At 43.3% G+C, this 15,974-nt stretch overlaps 2 protein-coding genes across 5 annotated transcripts in view; one reads left to right on the top strand and one right to left on the bottom strand.

Annotated features, from left to right (window-relative positions):
* The window catches only part of LOC101770707 (BTB/POZ and MATH domain-containing protein 2), a 111,270-nt gene extending 99,841 nt beyond the window's left edge, over positions 1–11,429 (bottom strand). The window contains exon 1 of the mRNA XM_014805803.1: positions 10,532–11,429. Coding sequence (XP_014661289.1) covers positions 10,532–11,429 — 898 coding nt within the window. The remainder of the gene's footprint in view (positions 1–10,531) is intronic.
* Positions 1,635–8,848, top strand: LOC101769602. Of its 4 annotated transcripts, XM_022822806.1 has the most exons (19): positions 1,635–1,883; positions 1,983–2,048; positions 2,180–2,353; positions 3,165–3,239; positions 3,319–3,445; positions 3,525–3,589; positions 3,711–3,784; positions 3,910–4,022; positions 4,285–4,322; positions 4,555–4,705; positions 4,797–4,967; positions 5,845–5,919; positions 6,068–6,177; positions 6,735–6,807; positions 6,888–6,931; positions 7,834–8,067; positions 8,174–8,308; positions 8,401–8,570; positions 8,639–8,654. In XM_022822806.1, exons 1-18 carry the CDS (start codon positions 1,668–1,670, stop codon positions 8,536–8,538), a joined length of 2,079 nt encoding a protein of 692 aa, XP_022678541.1. In that variant the 5' UTR covers positions 1,635–1,667; the 3' UTR covers positions 8,539–8,570; positions 8,639–8,654. The 4 variants fall into 4 exon arrangements, with proteins under 4 accessions (XP_022678541.1, XP_022678540.1, XP_022678542.1 ...); XM_022822805.1 differs by having other exon boundaries at positions 8,401–8,848; XM_022822807.1 differs by having other exon boundaries at positions 4,555–4,687; positions 8,401–8,848.
* Positions 11,430–15,974: the final 4,545 nt, after the last annotated feature.

A 15,974-nucleotide genomic window follows, 5' to 3' on the forward strand; every position in this document is an offset into this window, starting at 1 on the left:
TTTAAATCTTATCTTAATCATAAATAAAAAAATTTGATTTTTTCTTCCATGTACACCCACAGATTCTTTGGAGGCTTATTCACACAATACCATTATTTTTTTTATAAGGAAACATGCCTCTGGGAATCATCGATGGAAGATGATATCATGATTTATTTATTTTTTAAATGATAGATATTTCACTTTTCATTTCATGACCGTGCAGGAATAAGAGAAGGGCTACGAGTTTGCGCTGGTGCACATGATGACGTAAAAAAAGCTGTTGACGCCGGCTCTTACCATGTAAGGAACCTAGGAAAACGTTCACGTCCAATCTTGGAAAAACCTTCTATGGAGGATGTATACGAGCATATGATTAACGGCAATCATCAAGACGTGGAGGTGTTCGAAGAAAATAATACTCGTACATGTGGGAGTGTCAATTAATCAATGTAGTTTGTTTATTTTTTAATAAATATTTGAATTTGGATTGTTAGTTATATATTATTTCAGTTTTAATTTCGGTAATAATATAGTAACTATTTATTATTACATTATACATGGTCTTGTATGCAATCTTTTTATATCACATACGTGCCGCACGTGCACGTCCACTATACGCCTAAATCTCGAAGAAGTAGGAGCCACGCACGTGCACGTCCACTATACGCCTAAAGCTCAAAGAAGTAGGAGCCAGACGGGCGTGGACACTAGTGGAATGAGAGACGCACAAAAAGTCCCATTTGGATCATATAATTGATTTTAAATAGCTAGATTTTGGATGAATTCTCAAAAGCAGGATTCTGGATACAATCTTGATGCTTCTGTTTGGATTCTGGATTTAGTAGCTGATTCTACGGATGTTTGGTGCATACATTTCTTTAATGCTCTTAATGAGCCCACTCCAGCTTTTGGGATTTTTGAGAATGCTTATGAAATCTCTACTAAAATCTGTCCTGTTTGAAAGCTAGCTCAGAATCTAGCATCATCTAAACGGGACCGAAATTGAGCCAATGCAACGGCTTAAACTCGAGCCCATCTGCTTTGTGACCATTTTAGGAACCACAACATCCTCTTTTTTTTCCTTCCCAAACTCTATGTGGCATAGAAACCACAACATTCTCATTCTATTTTTTATTGAAAATCCTACATGACATGCCAATTAATAAGAATAAAATTTTCTAGAAGTAGCCTCAGGTTCGCTAAATCATATTTTTGTGATGTATATTCAACTCATGTACCATTTCATGGCTAATTCAGCACTACATTTATGTGCCAATTTACTCCCTTCTTTTTACGGCACTGCTAGCGTTCGGACGTTCGATGTGATTTTTTCTATCGGACGCTCCGTTGCAATATGAAAACAAACTGCAACATTAAAAATCTATAATTGCAACATTGAAAAATATGTGAAAAATGACTACATCGTTTGACTCTGAGATAAAAAGTTCCCACCGCAATATAAACATTATGTTTTATCAATATTTATTATGTAACATGCAGAAACAATAGTTACAACATCGATACATGTACAGCTGTCCAAATTTTTTCAATGATTCTGGATGTCCAAATTTTTTTAATGATTCTGGATGTTACCATTACCGTTCTTTTTATTCATCGGCGCATCGCACGGTGCTAGCCCCGAAGCACCCGGGACGAAGCGGAGCAACTGCACTCTGCACACGGCCATGTTCCGCAACAAGGTCCTGATCCGCGCCGCCGCCGCCGACTCCGACTCTTCCTCCTCCCCAGCGCTGCCGCCATTCCGCCTCCGCCAGCTCTCGCTCTCAGCCCCCGCCCCGATCCCCGCCCTCGACCTCGAAATCCTCTGCTGCAGGCTCTCCCGCCGCCACCGCGTCGCGTGCCTCCCCCAGCCCCCCGCCGACGCCCTCCTCGTCTTCCAGGTCTCGCACCCCCCACCTATCCGGCTCTCCGCACCGCATGCACGACTCGTCCGTTCGTGACGACGGGTTTTTAACCCTGCGTGCTCCCGATCGTTGCAGGGATGCCAGTCCCGCGAGGCGGCCGAGGCGGTCTCCGAGATCGCGGCCGCGTTCCCTGGGGCCTCGGTGGGCGCGGCCTCTCCTCCCACGCCGTTTATCTGCTCGACGTTTTTCCGCAGCACTACATGGAAACTGTTTTGCGCTCCGCTTGTAACTCTTTACCTGTCCATATGTATGCATGCTGTTTGGCATTGTAGGTGGGCGAGGAGGAGGCGCTGGAATGCTCAGGTGAGCTGATCGCAAAAGCCGTCGGGTGTGATCTGCGCTCCATGATGCTTGAACATGGATGGAGGTGTCTGGGAGAGAGTATTTACGTGGACTCGAAGTTTGATCAGAATCAGGAGAGGACTGATCTCTGCGCGGTGAAAGTGGTACAATACTTTTCACCCTTTATTTGGAGGCCTGTGGACATTGTTGCACGTTCCTTTTTGTGCAAATAAATGTCATGATGTTGCTGCTCTGTATTTGGAAATGAACATTCAAATCGGGATTTTAGGATGGTCAGTCGAGGCTCAAGGTGAAGCAAAATGGGTTAGAGATGGTTAGCAATACAGCGCACGTGACGGTGTGACCATACCACTGAACCGCGTGCGACACATGAATAATCACAGTTCAGTTTGTGCACAAGCCCAGGTGTTTGGCATTCGACAAATGGGTTAGAAATGGTTAATTATGCAGTGCGTGTGACCATGTAGTAAAAAATGAACCGTAGGTTCAGCAACATCAACAGTCTCTAAACTTCAAAATTAGCTTATTTTTTGGTCTTTGGCTATTTGAGTAATCCTCAAAACTCAATAATTCTTCTCTTCATAACTATATGTACATTCTGGTTCAGTGTCATGATCATCATGAACCAATAGTTGCCATCCAATTCCAGTTAAGCATTGACATGTGAATGCTATAATCTCCATTTATGAAGCAAGAACATGCCTTTAAGGTCAGTAGATATAAAGTCATTTGTGGTTCAGCTACAGAAGTTTCAAAATAATGGAACAAACAGTTTTAGAAATATGAATCTGGAAAAATTGGATGCCACTTGTATGTCGCGATTCATTTGTGAAATGCTCTGGATAGACTACTTCTACCTTCTGTTATTTTCTAGTATAAAGTATAAGCTCTTGATATTATGATGCTGGTTGTTACATAGCTTTTGTTATTATATTTGTGGTCAAATTGCTACAGGAAGTCCGACTAGGGACAAATGATGATTTTGAATTTGTTGTCTCACCTGACGCATTTCGCTACACTACTCATAAGGTACCCTTCAGTTTTCTTCTTCTTTCCGCTACAGAGAAGAAAATAGTTCCAGTTAACGAAATCTATGTCTTGCTGCTAGATCTCTGATGTTGCTAGCTCCAATATGATGGAAACATTTCAGCACAACAATGAAGTGGTTTTGGATATCTTTAACATTCGAACAGCTTGTACAACTCTCCCCGCACTTCAGGAAGGCCATGTGATTGGTAATTTATATTTTTCATATTACTTTACTTGTTAAAACTATAGTTTGTTTTTGTAAAGATTTGTTTTCATCTTTCGTAGGATATAGAAAGATGCTCCCCTCAGAATGCTGCTTGGACAAGTTTATGGAGCTTTGTTTATTTAAGGTGACACATGATGTTCCTTGCCATATGATCATTGTTCTTATTTAATTTCATGCTTATTTTTAAGAGCAGATTCTCTGGACGACTTGTGATTTCATTTTTTTTCATAATTTGTGTTCTGCAGCATGGGTTAGATACAAACTATGATTACCATGTAGCAGTCAAACTTACTTATGGAGCTTCATTGGAAACAAAATGGTTATCACTTCCTTAATATCCTATTTGTATATATTATGTTGCCCTGAAGATATTGGCATATTGAACATTTCCACTTCTCACATTTATCTATACATGCTTTTGATTTGCTTTCTTTCGTTTATAAGTAGGTGGCCTTCTTCATTAGTTCTCCAAGGTCCAGGGCTTCAACCGGCCTTAAAATCTGTAAGAGTATCAAAGGCAATGTCTGCCTTGCAATCCTTTGTAGAATTATTGAAAGGTAAGGGCGTGCTGTTGCTTCCATTTGTGAAAAATAGTCTGTGTGAACTTTCATCTGTCTTCGTGATTCTGGTTGTTTAGATCTGTGCACAATGACACAGACATTCACATGCTAAAGATTCAATATTTTCCTACTTTTGCTGTCATTATTATTTATAGACAACCTTGAGTATCTTTACGTTTTAATGATTCTGGGAAATAATGTTTGTACACACTGGAATTGTAGCTTCTTGAATCCTAACTAACCTTTCTCTTTATTTCAGCTTGGAGTTTCTTTGGCCATAATAAACTAATAATTAAGGTACAGTAAAAGCAATTGGTCTTTTGTAACTCATTTTGTCAGATTTGAGTTCTTTTTCCTTGTCAAACTATTCAGTGGGCACGTCTTAGCTGCTATGAATGGCTATCCTTTCTTCATTTGTCTTAAAAGTTAATGCTCTTGCTTAACTATGATAGCCTTTATTTCTTTATATTTTGTTATGCATAGGGACCATAGCAAAGTTAATGCTCTCGTTGAACTATGCTATTTACAGGAACAGGTTCTACTGAACTGCTCTTCAACTCTGCCTGCTTGGGATAAGGCTGCAAGTAACCTGACATTCCACAGTTCAAAAAATGATAATATCGAGGATCTTGATTCAGGTCATTCAAATATTATGTCCAAAGGTCAATCATTTATTCTAGGTACATTTTTCCAGAATAACTTACATGTTTGCATGACTGAATTTTTTGTTCTATCACCAGCTAAATGCATATATATTTTTTCTTCTGCAAGACTTTCGCACCCCAAAACCTGCTGTCCTTTGTTCATTGAGGGCAAAATTGTTGAATACCGAAGTTCACAAGACAGCTCATCCTTTGGGTGACAATTACACTCTCAGTTGCGTGAATCCTATCAATGATGGTTTTCAATCACAACTGGTTGCTCCAAACAGTTCATATAAATGTAAGATCAGATTTTTCTCACCTTCAATTTTTCTTACCATCAAGATATAGAAATAAATTAGGTCAAGTTAATTGATGATGTTTCTCATTGGCAACAGTTTGGTGTGCAAGTCCTATTTAAGAAGGGTTGGTTTGTCTATCTTTGTTCCTTCATTTCATTCATAATTTGTGTGACTACATTTTTTTGGGGTAAAAGTAGGAGAGGACCCTATTGAATATATTCATATGCGACTAGGATATCTGTACAACAGGTCCTACAAGGTCAAACTTTCAAGCATAAACAAGGCCCACAGGACTTGAGGTGTTAACTGCCAAACCTGATGTAATACAACAAGACTACTCTTCAACCAATGTGATTCAAATGTTGCCAGCTTTCCGCATGTGCTAAAAACTCCATAGAAACCATTTTTCTAGGAGCATCATATCTGAATCCAACATTATTTTCCAAAGATGCTTGTTAGGAGGCAGCTTGTCAGAGCTTTGTATTTCTCTGCAGCCAAATATCCAGCAGGCCAGTAATGGACCTACGACCCAGGCTGCCTGGGCTGCTGCCCTGGTCTAAGGCCCAAAAACCAATGGAGATCTAGCAAAAATTAGACAAATATCAAGAGAGAAAAACACATGACCTTCAATTAAGCTGGGATCATCCCTAGTCCTAACCAATTCCTGGATCCGCCCATGCAGCAGGCCATGCTAATATAATAAGCTCTTTGAAGATCAGTTTTCCTACTAAAAGTTATCCCATCTTTTCTCCAATCTCTCAATGATCTGAAGAGGGAGATACAAACTAACTCCTACTAAATCAGAATATAGTTATGCAGTAATATTTGTGTTCGAGACTTAGGACATCTCTTCCTTCTAACTAAAATCTTATGCAGCACATGTTCCTTTGTTGAAGCCATCATTCAGCAGAAGTAAATCAGCAGAAAAAAGGAAATTGAGATATTCATCAGGCAAGTATTTATCAGTTTATTGTACAATTATAAATGCATGCACATCTACTAGATTTGATCATATTGTTGATTCATTTTCTTAATAATTTTTTGTTCCATTAATAAAAGGCATTTCTCCTTACATTACATCTAACCATTGTTGCATTAGAACATCCTGATGCGGATAATTCAAACAAATCAAGTCATCTTGATGCTGTAGCAAATCATGCTAATCTTGTTAGTTCGTCAAGTGCAATTCTTCACATGCCAGTCATTCAGGTATGGACTTAGCTCTTAGCCAGAGTATTAGATATCCTTGTAGACCAAGCCATATTACTATACATATCTAATACAGAGGAAAAACTCACATGACCAAATATTATTTGCCAAATGAAGTATTACCATATGCGGGCCTCAACAACGGCATATAACTGTAACAGGATCTGTTCATGTGGTAGCAGCGGCGTTAGGGTTTAAAAAGTGTCTATTTTTTTGTTGAGGTTGTTAGTTTCTATTTATATTATTGTTCTTTTTTCGTCTTTCAGAGCAGGGTTTGCCAGCATTTTGGAAGGCAGTCAATTCCTGTAGTTTCTCCAGTTTGTACATCAAACTTGCTGTCCATCTGAATGATTCCCTTATCTCCCCTCATAATGTGTATGCAGTAGTGCTAGACTGTATTTTTTAAATAAATAAGAAACATTTTGAAATTGATTTCAGCTATAAATTCACTCCACTAGTTTTATGTCAAAGTAATCTTACATAGAGTTTGTAATGGTCCCAACGTGCATACTTAGAAAGCATGAATTTTGAGCAGCATGTGTTAATCATCATTACAGGTTTCTGAAAATCTTGGAAGAAATCATGCAGAGTTACTGAAGGACAGAAGTCGAGGAGGTGGAATTACCAAAGGTATAATTAATCACGAAACTGTTCTGTCTTCACGTATCATTGTAGGACAAAGTATCTAATATTCTTTATTTGCCATGCAGACCAACAGGATTATTTAGAAACAAAGTTGGACTCAAGAAGGAAGATAAGTCCTTTTATCTTTTATATGTTATCAGAAATGCTGTTTAGTAGTAACAAATAATATAAATTGCAAATAAAAAATGAAACCTTGATCAACAAAATGTTAAAAAACACTTTACATCTCTTGAAACCATTTTAGTAGAGGGTAACATCTTAGGCTCATTGGTATCTTGTAATTTAGACAAAACCATGCAACTCAATGTACTCAATAAGGGGAAGTGATGCAGGCCAATGATTCCGTTGCTTGGTTTGATCCTTTCTAGTCCATTTTTTGTGTTACGCATGATCATCCAGTTGGAATATTGAATAAATTTTAAATATTAAGGCTTTTGTAAATTGTGGAAACTAGCTGGAAATTGTGAAAGGAAGAGGTAGGAAGAGCTCATTTGTTGCAACTAATATGAGAAAAGGAAGGCAATTGATCCCCATATCGTTCACATTTGTGATGCGGGCATGTGGCCATGTGGGTCGATCTAATTTTGCCAGCTTTTTCGTTCAAATAATGGTGGTTCTGTGAATAATGTGTGCTTCAATAATGTTGAATTCATACTAACAAGGTTGCTTCTTGCCTCCACCAACTGCCTCACCTTCTGTACAAGAGTCAGAGTGGCAGCTTGCACTTGTTTTAGTCTTGCATACAGATGACATGAAAAGGGAATTCTGGACTTCTTTGGCTCCTTATATGCTGTAGGTTGTTCCTCCTTTCATGTCTTGAGTCCACTCTTCACAATTGCTTCGAAGCTAATTTTGTAATTAAATTTTCAGAAAACAATTTTTTACTTATTCAAATGTGTTTTGTAATCTAATAGCTTGCATTATAGATGTGTTGCCTCTTGACTAGCATGAATTAGAGTCCAGCATGGTTGCTTGTTCTGTAGGGCTAAATTCCATGTTACCTTTTTGCACAGTAAAGACTACACACCAAGTATCCAAGAAGTGACAAAAGCAATACCAGACATTGAGAAAGATGTGCTTACCGCAAAGGTGGTAAACACAAAATTGAATTCTGTTGTTGCCAAGGATGAGGTTACTGCAGAAGCAAAGAGAAAGGCAAAGCAAGATCTTGACAAGAATGTGTTGACTGCTGTGACTAAACAGAAAACAATGCCAGAAATTGTCAAAAATGAATTTGCTACAAAGGTGATTAATCAAAATTCCTACTGTAAAAAATAATCTTCTTTAACTATATAATATATCTTATGATTGATCAATCAATGAACTAAAAACTTTAGATTGAATTCCTCAGGTGAGAGATAATCAGAACGATGACCTTAAGAAAAAGGTTACAAAGTCTAGGGCGAAGGCAGTTGACAAGGATATCTTAAATTCAAAAAGGACAAAATCAAAGCCAGATGTCGCCAGTGACGAGTTGATAGCAAAGGTGACAGCCATTTATTTCGCATTTTCCTCATGCTTTACCTAAAGATAGTTAATCTTCTGCTTTTTTAATAGCTTGATTTTGAATACATTCAGGTGATCGATCATCATAGGAGAGGTGAGCTGCGTTTGCTGACAGTCGCTGATCTAAAGAGCTTCCTCGGTGCAAAGAAATCAAAGGTTGGAGGAACAAAGGAAGTGCTAATACAAAGAGTGACTGAGCTCCTTGCTTGACGGATGCGTCGCTGTTAACAACTAAGTAAGAGGTTCCAACCTAATTTGCATGTGAGATGTGCACGGTACTTGTTTTCTGGCGCTACTTGGTTGCACTGAGAACCAGAAGATGCATGTAAGTACAGTCACCATAAAATCAGAGAGCCTTTTTACAAATTACTTGGGAGATACTCCTTCCGCTCCGTTGTTTTAGTTTTTCCCAAAGTCAAACTTATCTAACTTTGACCAAGTTCATAGAAAAATATATCATAACATCTAAAATTCTTCACAAATGCACCAACAATGGTGTTCTCAATGTTGTAGTCTTGTAGACACTGGTGTATTTTTCTATAAACTTTGTTAAGATTAAGGTCCTGTTTGGCATGGCTCCAACTCCGGGTGGAGCTGCTCCACTCCAGAACTCCACATGGAGCCAGCTCCGCTTCAAAACTCCAGAACTAAAATGGGGTGTTTGGCTAGATGGGTGCTCTCAGCTCCAAAAACCATCGATTTCAGTGTGGATTGTCATTGTTACCCCCAATTAAGGCCCCACTTGTCATCCTCTCTATCCTATCTTCTTCTTCCCCTGGATAGTTTTTGCAGTCGGGGCAAGACGGCGGCGGGGCTGGGCGGCGGGCAGCGGGGTGGGCAGTGATGGGCGGCGGGGTGGGCGGCGACGGGTGGCGGGGCAGCTTGGGCGGCGACGGGTGGCGGGGCAGCTTGGGCGGCGACGGGGACGGGGCTTGGGCGGCGCTGGGCAACGACGAGGGTGGCGCTGGGCAGCGATGGGGATGGGGCTTGGGTGGCGAGCGGCGACAGGCGTCGGGACAGGGCTGGGCGATGGGGCGGCTTGGGTGGTGACGGAGGCGACCGGCGGCGGGGCTTGGGCGCCCAGCGAGGCTCGACGATGACGGGCAGCGGGGATGGGGCGGCAACGGGCGGAGCTCGGCGACTGGGGCGGGGCGGCGACAGGCGGGGCTTGTGCTGGTGGCGGGGGATGCTGCGGCCGGCAGCGGGCTACGGTGGCGGGGGCGACCGACGGTGGCCAAGACCCGAACGGCGCCCTGCTGTTGTGAGAACGGAGGGAGGCGCGAGACGGGGAACAGGTAGAATAGAACAAAACATTTTTTTTCCATAACCAGTGGCATTGGTGGGGAATTATCCACCAACTCCACGAGGAGGTTCAAAAGAGAGGTTTCTGGAGCAGCAAAAGAGGTGCTCCAAAACTCCACCTCCATTTGCACTACAGCTCTATGGAGTTGGCAACTCCATGGAGTTTTAGAGTTGGGGTGTTTGGCTGAATTTTTTGATGGAGTTGCTGGAGTTTAGGAGTGGAGCCGTGCCAAACAAAACCTAAATTGATTTGACTTATGACAAAACTAAAATGATTTATACATTTTGGAACGGAGGAAGTATTAGGTGGTGCCACCAAATTTGGTACCTAAACAGCATCATTGCGTGCCTACACGAATGGTATTTTCAAATAAACGGGGGGCACTTCCGGTTGCGTTGGCAAGGACGGTAAATTGGTTCATCACATTATCACAATTGTTCACTCATGGTTGTAACAGAAATAATAACCACAGTGGATACAATACAATGATGACCAAACAAAGAACACAATAGAAGAGTACGTGTTGATTGCACCAATACAGATCGTACATAGAATTGCTACTAGTACTAGAACGTGGCGCTGTGGCAGTCAATGGAAACATCTGATCCCACTGAAACGGAGAACTTTTTTTTTTTTTGAAAAAGGAAACGGAGAACTCTCATGGCCTCTTATCTCTTGTACCCTCATCAGCAAGAAAACAAGCAGAAAACCCGGACATTAGATCTCTTCCAGAATAGAGAGGCAGCTAGCTTCTAGCTAAATGGTCGAAGCCTTCAGTTGCCTTCACACCGCTCAGGTTCAGTGGGAAGCCGAGGAACTGAATGCGTGCCTCCTTAAGCCCCCGGCAATGGTGCTACTCAGCTAACGCCAGGACGGTTGCTGCAGAGTCCCTATTGATGAGCTTGCACAGCTTCTCTTCGCAGAACAGCTTCAACCTCTCCAGGTTATACCTGTCCGCCGCGACGAGCAGGTGCTGAGCCATCGCAGCCTCCTCTTGCTGATCCATGCCCAGGTCATCTGGTAACGTGTCGGTGTACACGAAACCGAGCAAAACCCTGAACACTCGTGCTTCCATGTCATCGACACGGATGCTGGCGCCCTCCTTCATCGGGCCGAATAGCTCCGCCTTGAACACCTTCGACCGGGCCACAAGGACGTATCTGAGAGCACTGAACGTCTCGCCGGCGACCTGGAACGTGACGTCGGCGCCGTGTTTGGACACGAGGAGGTCGCCGACATGCCGGTGCAGGTCCAGCGGCGGCACCACGACGAACGGAGCCGCGGCTCTCGTCTCCTCCACTCGAAGCTCCGTCGTAACAACGATGTCGCACCTGATCGTGAAGCTGTCGTCCTTCAGGTGCTCCGAGTCCTCTAGCCATGCCCTGTCGATGAAATCGTGGTAGCTCAAGTAACCTCTGCTTTCTGAGGAGAAATCGAACTGCCCCGTCGTGTGGGTGTGCGACGGCACCGGTTTCCCCGCCTGATCGAGCAGGCTGAACTTGGCGAGCGCCTTGACGGGCTCGGCGACGGCGTTGGCGGCGACGCCCTTGTTGAGGCCGAGGTAGACGGAGATGAAGGCGGCGTAGCTAGAGTTTCGACCTTTGGGATAGTAGTGGATGGCCCAGGAGTGCCCCCCCGCGGTGAAAGGGCAGGAGATGTAGTTGCCGGTGGGGAGCTTCTTGCTGTAAGAGTACTCCTTGATGTCAAGCAGGTGGTGCCAGGTCTCCGTCCTCCCCACGATGGTGGAACGCGACGGTGCGCCCAGGTCGTCGGAGGAGGACGATGGGGATGTCGACATGGTGGCCGGCCGGATTCGAGCGAGAGGGTTTTGGACTTTTGGTTGGCGGAACGGAAGCGATTCTGGTGGCGAGCGAGGCTTTCAAAGGCAAGCAACTCGCGTCGTGGTTTACATATGATCATCTACTCACAGGCAGGTGGGAATTCGGATCGTAAAGGAGACAGAAAAGGAAGGCGCCCGTACGGCAACTACGAAAGATTACTGAGAAGAGAAAAAAAGGTTGTGACAGAAACGCCCTGTGGAGCGAGTAATATACTACTCCCTCCGCCCCAAATTATAAATTGTTTTAGTATTTCTAGGTTCATAATTTTTATTATACATATAGATATACACTATGTCTAAATGCATAGCAAAAACTATATATCTAGAAAAGCTAAAAGAACTTACAATTTGGAATATACACTATATCTAAATGCATAGCAAAAACTATATATCTAGAAAAGCTAAAAGAACTTACAATTTGGAATGGGGTAGTACTAATTAAGATCACGTCATTAATACCAAATCTTGTTGCATAAGGTCATCTCGTTATCACGTGAGGTACTTCAGATCAAGGTTTTAATTTTTTTTTTAAGATATGCATAGCACGTTTTTCATTAAGAAGAGAGGTTTGAAAACAACAACAGCACTCCACCACCACCATAACCGTAAGAAACTCGAAGAAACAGAAAGACAACATGAAAAAGGAAGGAAACAACAACCTAAGCTGGAGGCGGCAGCCTAAGGCAGCCTAAGGTGCAGTCAAATCTAGCCCAATCCTAGAGCCTCACCTCTTCCAACACCACAGGTGCCAGAGCCATAGGTTGTAGAACTACCCGTTCGTGTACTCTATGATTCTGCTCCTTCCAAAGTGACCAAGTGACAAACCAGACCAGCGAATCAAAACCCTTCCGCTGAACTTTATCAACTTTCTTCTTAGCGTGGACCCACCATTTAGCAAAAGGAATCCCAAGCTGGGGCGTCAGCCACTGAAGACCAAAGAACCTGATGACACGAAACCATGTCTCTTGACTATGCACATATCCCGTGAGCAGGTGATTGTTGACAGCTCTTAAGTACCAATTCTAGGCCGTCAACTCCTGCATAAATATCAGAAAGATGAACATTAACCTAGTGGTAGGGGTTTATTAATAATCATTTCCACAAATGTTGGTGAATATTTGTATGCAGGTAACTTATCCTTAGAAAGGAGAAGGAAACACACCCAAAAGACAAAAAAAACACAACTCCAGCCAATCAGGAAAGAGCACACAGATCCATGGACCCACATCAGGGGGTAAACTGCCTTAATTTGGCGCGTGCACCCTGCACCGACTCGAGGGCCCACCAGGCAACGTCCTAGATGAAAGGCAGCGCGAGAGGCAGTGCCTAGGGTTCGGCCGAACCCATATGGTTTGGCCAAACTGGCCCTGGCACCCCTCATGCTCAGCTTCCACGTAGCAGCCCTTGGTGACTTCCTAAAGGCTGTTATGACCGTTTGGCTAGGCGTTACCGCCTCAAAGCCTTGGATCCTGCTAGATGGCACAAGGAGAATAGTTAGAGGAGAAGATTCCCTTGAGATGCTTGGAGGATCTCCACTCTCCCAAGGCACCTCCACTCTATAAATAGTAGAGGGGGGCCTCATTTGAGGATGCACAACACCATCCAAGAGAGAAGTAGAGCTCCACTCCAAAGGCAAAGCCTTGCCTAGCTTGTGCTTAGAACAGGGAGAGAGTGAGGGGTAGTTTGGGAGGAGTGCCGGGGTGTCGGCAGTCTCCTCCTAGCTTGTACCTCTACGGATGCTGGCTTCCTTTGAGTAAAGTAAATTCGTATTCGTGATTCCTTCCTATAGTGTTATACTTGGTTCTTATATGCATGAGTAGGTTATTATCATTGCTATGTTTATATGCTTGACTTATATGCTCATATGCTAGTCATATACCCTTGCTATCATAGTATAGGCTTGTATGCTCTCATGTGTGCCTTGAGACCTTGATACGGTATACACTAGTAGTACTTATATTTAAGTGAGATTAGTTCTCTTACTCGTGGGTTCGCCGCTCTGTATTTATACATAGTGCTATAGTTTGCTATAGGTGCACAGACGTAGTTAGACTGCAGTAGTAATCAGTAGCGTAGATGTGATGTTTGGGCTAAGGGTTATCCTTCGTTTGCCTTATATCCCACGGGCCGTAGAGGTAGGCCATAGGTGGTGATAGCCCTATTGGTCCTTCGTAATCCTCCATGTTCGGATATAGCGTAGAGCCATTGGCCGGAGGCGCATGACTAATTCGGGGTAAGCCGGTGCCCGAAGAGAGTATTCTGACATGAGAGATCGACCTCTAACTTATCTATAGTGTTATCTTAGGAATCCTCTCTACCTTCGCCACTTATCTTGGTGTGTCCTTAGGCCGACTAGAACAGAAGTTAGTGCACACACGTTCCCTTGAATTCGATACCCTTGGAATACTCTGAGGTGAAAGCTACAATGGTATCCGTGCACTTGCGATTTATTTGCATTTGTTAAATACCCAACAACCTTTCTGGCGCCATTGTCGGGGAACGGTTGCTACATCTTTCTTTTTACCTAGTGTCCTCGTATCTTTTTAATTTTCTTTCCTTTTACCTTTACCCCCGCTACCCATGGAGAAGCCTTCCTATCAAAGCCTCTCTACCCCAAAGGGCGAGTTCTATGACATGGTTCGGCATCGACCCTTCTCTTGAACAATTAATGAAGATCCCTATGATCATTTGCTAGAGTTTGAGGATCTGTGTTCGTGCCTGGTTATCCCAGGCATGACACAGGAAACTTTGAGGTGGAAGTTGTTTCCTTTCTCTCTCACGGAGAGGGTGGAGCAATGGTACACTCGCAATGTAGGGAGTGTGAATGATTGGGAAGAACTTTGAGTTGACTTTTGTTACTCATTATCCCTTTTAAAACGCAAAGCCTCTCTTCTGAGTGACATCCTCAACTTCGAGCAATTAGAGAAGGAGTCCTAGGTGCAGCATGGGCTAGGTTCTTACGCCTTTTGGCATCTAGCCTAGACTTGTCTATACCCGACGATGTATCATTGTACATCTTTTGCTCATGTTTAGACATGAAATCTGCCCTAGATCTCGACATCACCGCCGGTGGTGCATTTGCACACAAAACTACAGTGGAAGGAAGGGAAATCCTAGATTGCCTCTTAGAAACTCTTTCTTCCCTACCGACTATAACGAACCCCGCCGAGAGGAATCCGAGTTGAGCCATGAGAGTCTCTCAATAGCCAAATCCAAGCTTTTACCTTCCACATCCCATGATTTGTCTGTTGAGCCCTCTCCGGAACAACGGACATCAAAGGAAGAAGATATCAAATGAAAGATGCAAAATGGCAGTGTAAAGGGCAAGGATAACTTTCCCCTATCCCTTATAACCGTGGCGGAGATTCCGCGGGTAATGGGCCGATGTTTCGCTAATTAGCGGCAATTACAGCCTTATGCACGTAAGACAGATTTTTTCAAACTGGCAGAAGCAGAAAGGTCACGGTAACAGATTGAAAGACCCTTATACTTCCCGGAACTAGTCGGGTAACGGCTCGGGGGCTGCGTATACCGTGCCCGTTGGATAAAAATTCCTTTTTCTTCAAAGACCAAGACAAAGATGGAACAAATGCAGATTGACCCTCAGACTGATTCTTCGAGTCAACCTAAGGCTCGGAGGCTACTCCATATGGAGTGCGATTTTTATCGCACTTCCATAGAAAGGTTTGAAGATAGACTTCTCAGAAACAACGTCAGATGAGGAGTACCTTCCAGCCGCATGACAGCACTCAAGTACTCGAAGACTTGGCCACGACCAAAGTACTCAAAGAGCATCAGAAAGTAGTCGAGCAACGTCTGCAAAAGTACCCGAGGCTGTTACATTTGACTACAAAGTACTCGGGGGCTTGTCGGGCATACATCCATGGGCCCACGAGAAGGCTTGTACGGATCCATACAAGGAGAAGTACACCGAGACATACAAGGACATGGAGACTATGATATAGGGTGGCGTAGTCTACATGGACTACCAAGAGACTAGTCATAGACAAGGAAACTACTCTTCCAAGTTAGAGTAGAACTCTGCAATCGTATCCAACTAGTACTCTTGCAAAAACAACTACCCTGTAACCCTGCTCCCCCGGTATATAAGGGCGGGCAGGGACCCCCTCAAAACAAGTTCAATCCAATACAAGCAAACAACACACAGGATGTAGGGTATTACGCGATCTAGCAGCCCGAACCTGTCTAAATTGCGTGCCTAAGTACACTATCAAGCTCCTGATTTCGGTGACACCCACCAACCAAAACTCTACCTCGGGTACTCCCTTGGTAGGTTGCCGGGTTTAAACACCGACACTGGCTCCTATCTCAAACACAACATATATGGCAAGAAAAGTTATGAAATATTTGTTGTGTTCAAGGAAGTGTCACGAGATGTGAAAATTCAACACATACTAGGAATTCAGGCTTCCAATAAAGTTCCTCCTTGAATTCACCCACGTGATTTCGATGGAATCGAGCCCATGTTTTGTTCAGAACATC

The sequence above is a fragment of the Setaria italica genome, chromosome IX (genome assembly GCF_000263155.2).
Source record: "Setaria italica strain Yugu1 chromosome IX, Setaria_italica_v2.0, whole genome shotgun sequence".
NCBI lineage: Eukaryota > Viridiplantae > Streptophyta > Magnoliopsida > Poales > Poaceae > Setaria > Setaria italica.

Bases quoted from the DNA above. Each gene is read 5' to 3' on its own strand.
- LOC101769602 (XM_022822805.1), top strand. From the start codon at position 1,668: ATGTTCCGCAACAAGGTCCTGATCCGCGCCGCCGCCGCCGACTCCGAC. The intron at 3,446-3,524 runs GTAATTTATATT...CATCTTTCGTAG, and splicing joins TCAGGAAGGCCATGTGATTG to GATATAGAAAGATGCTCCCC. The intron at 8,309-8,400 runs GTGACAGCCATT...GAATACATTCAG, and splicing joins GTGACGAGTTGATAGCAAAG to GTGATCGATCATCATAGGAG.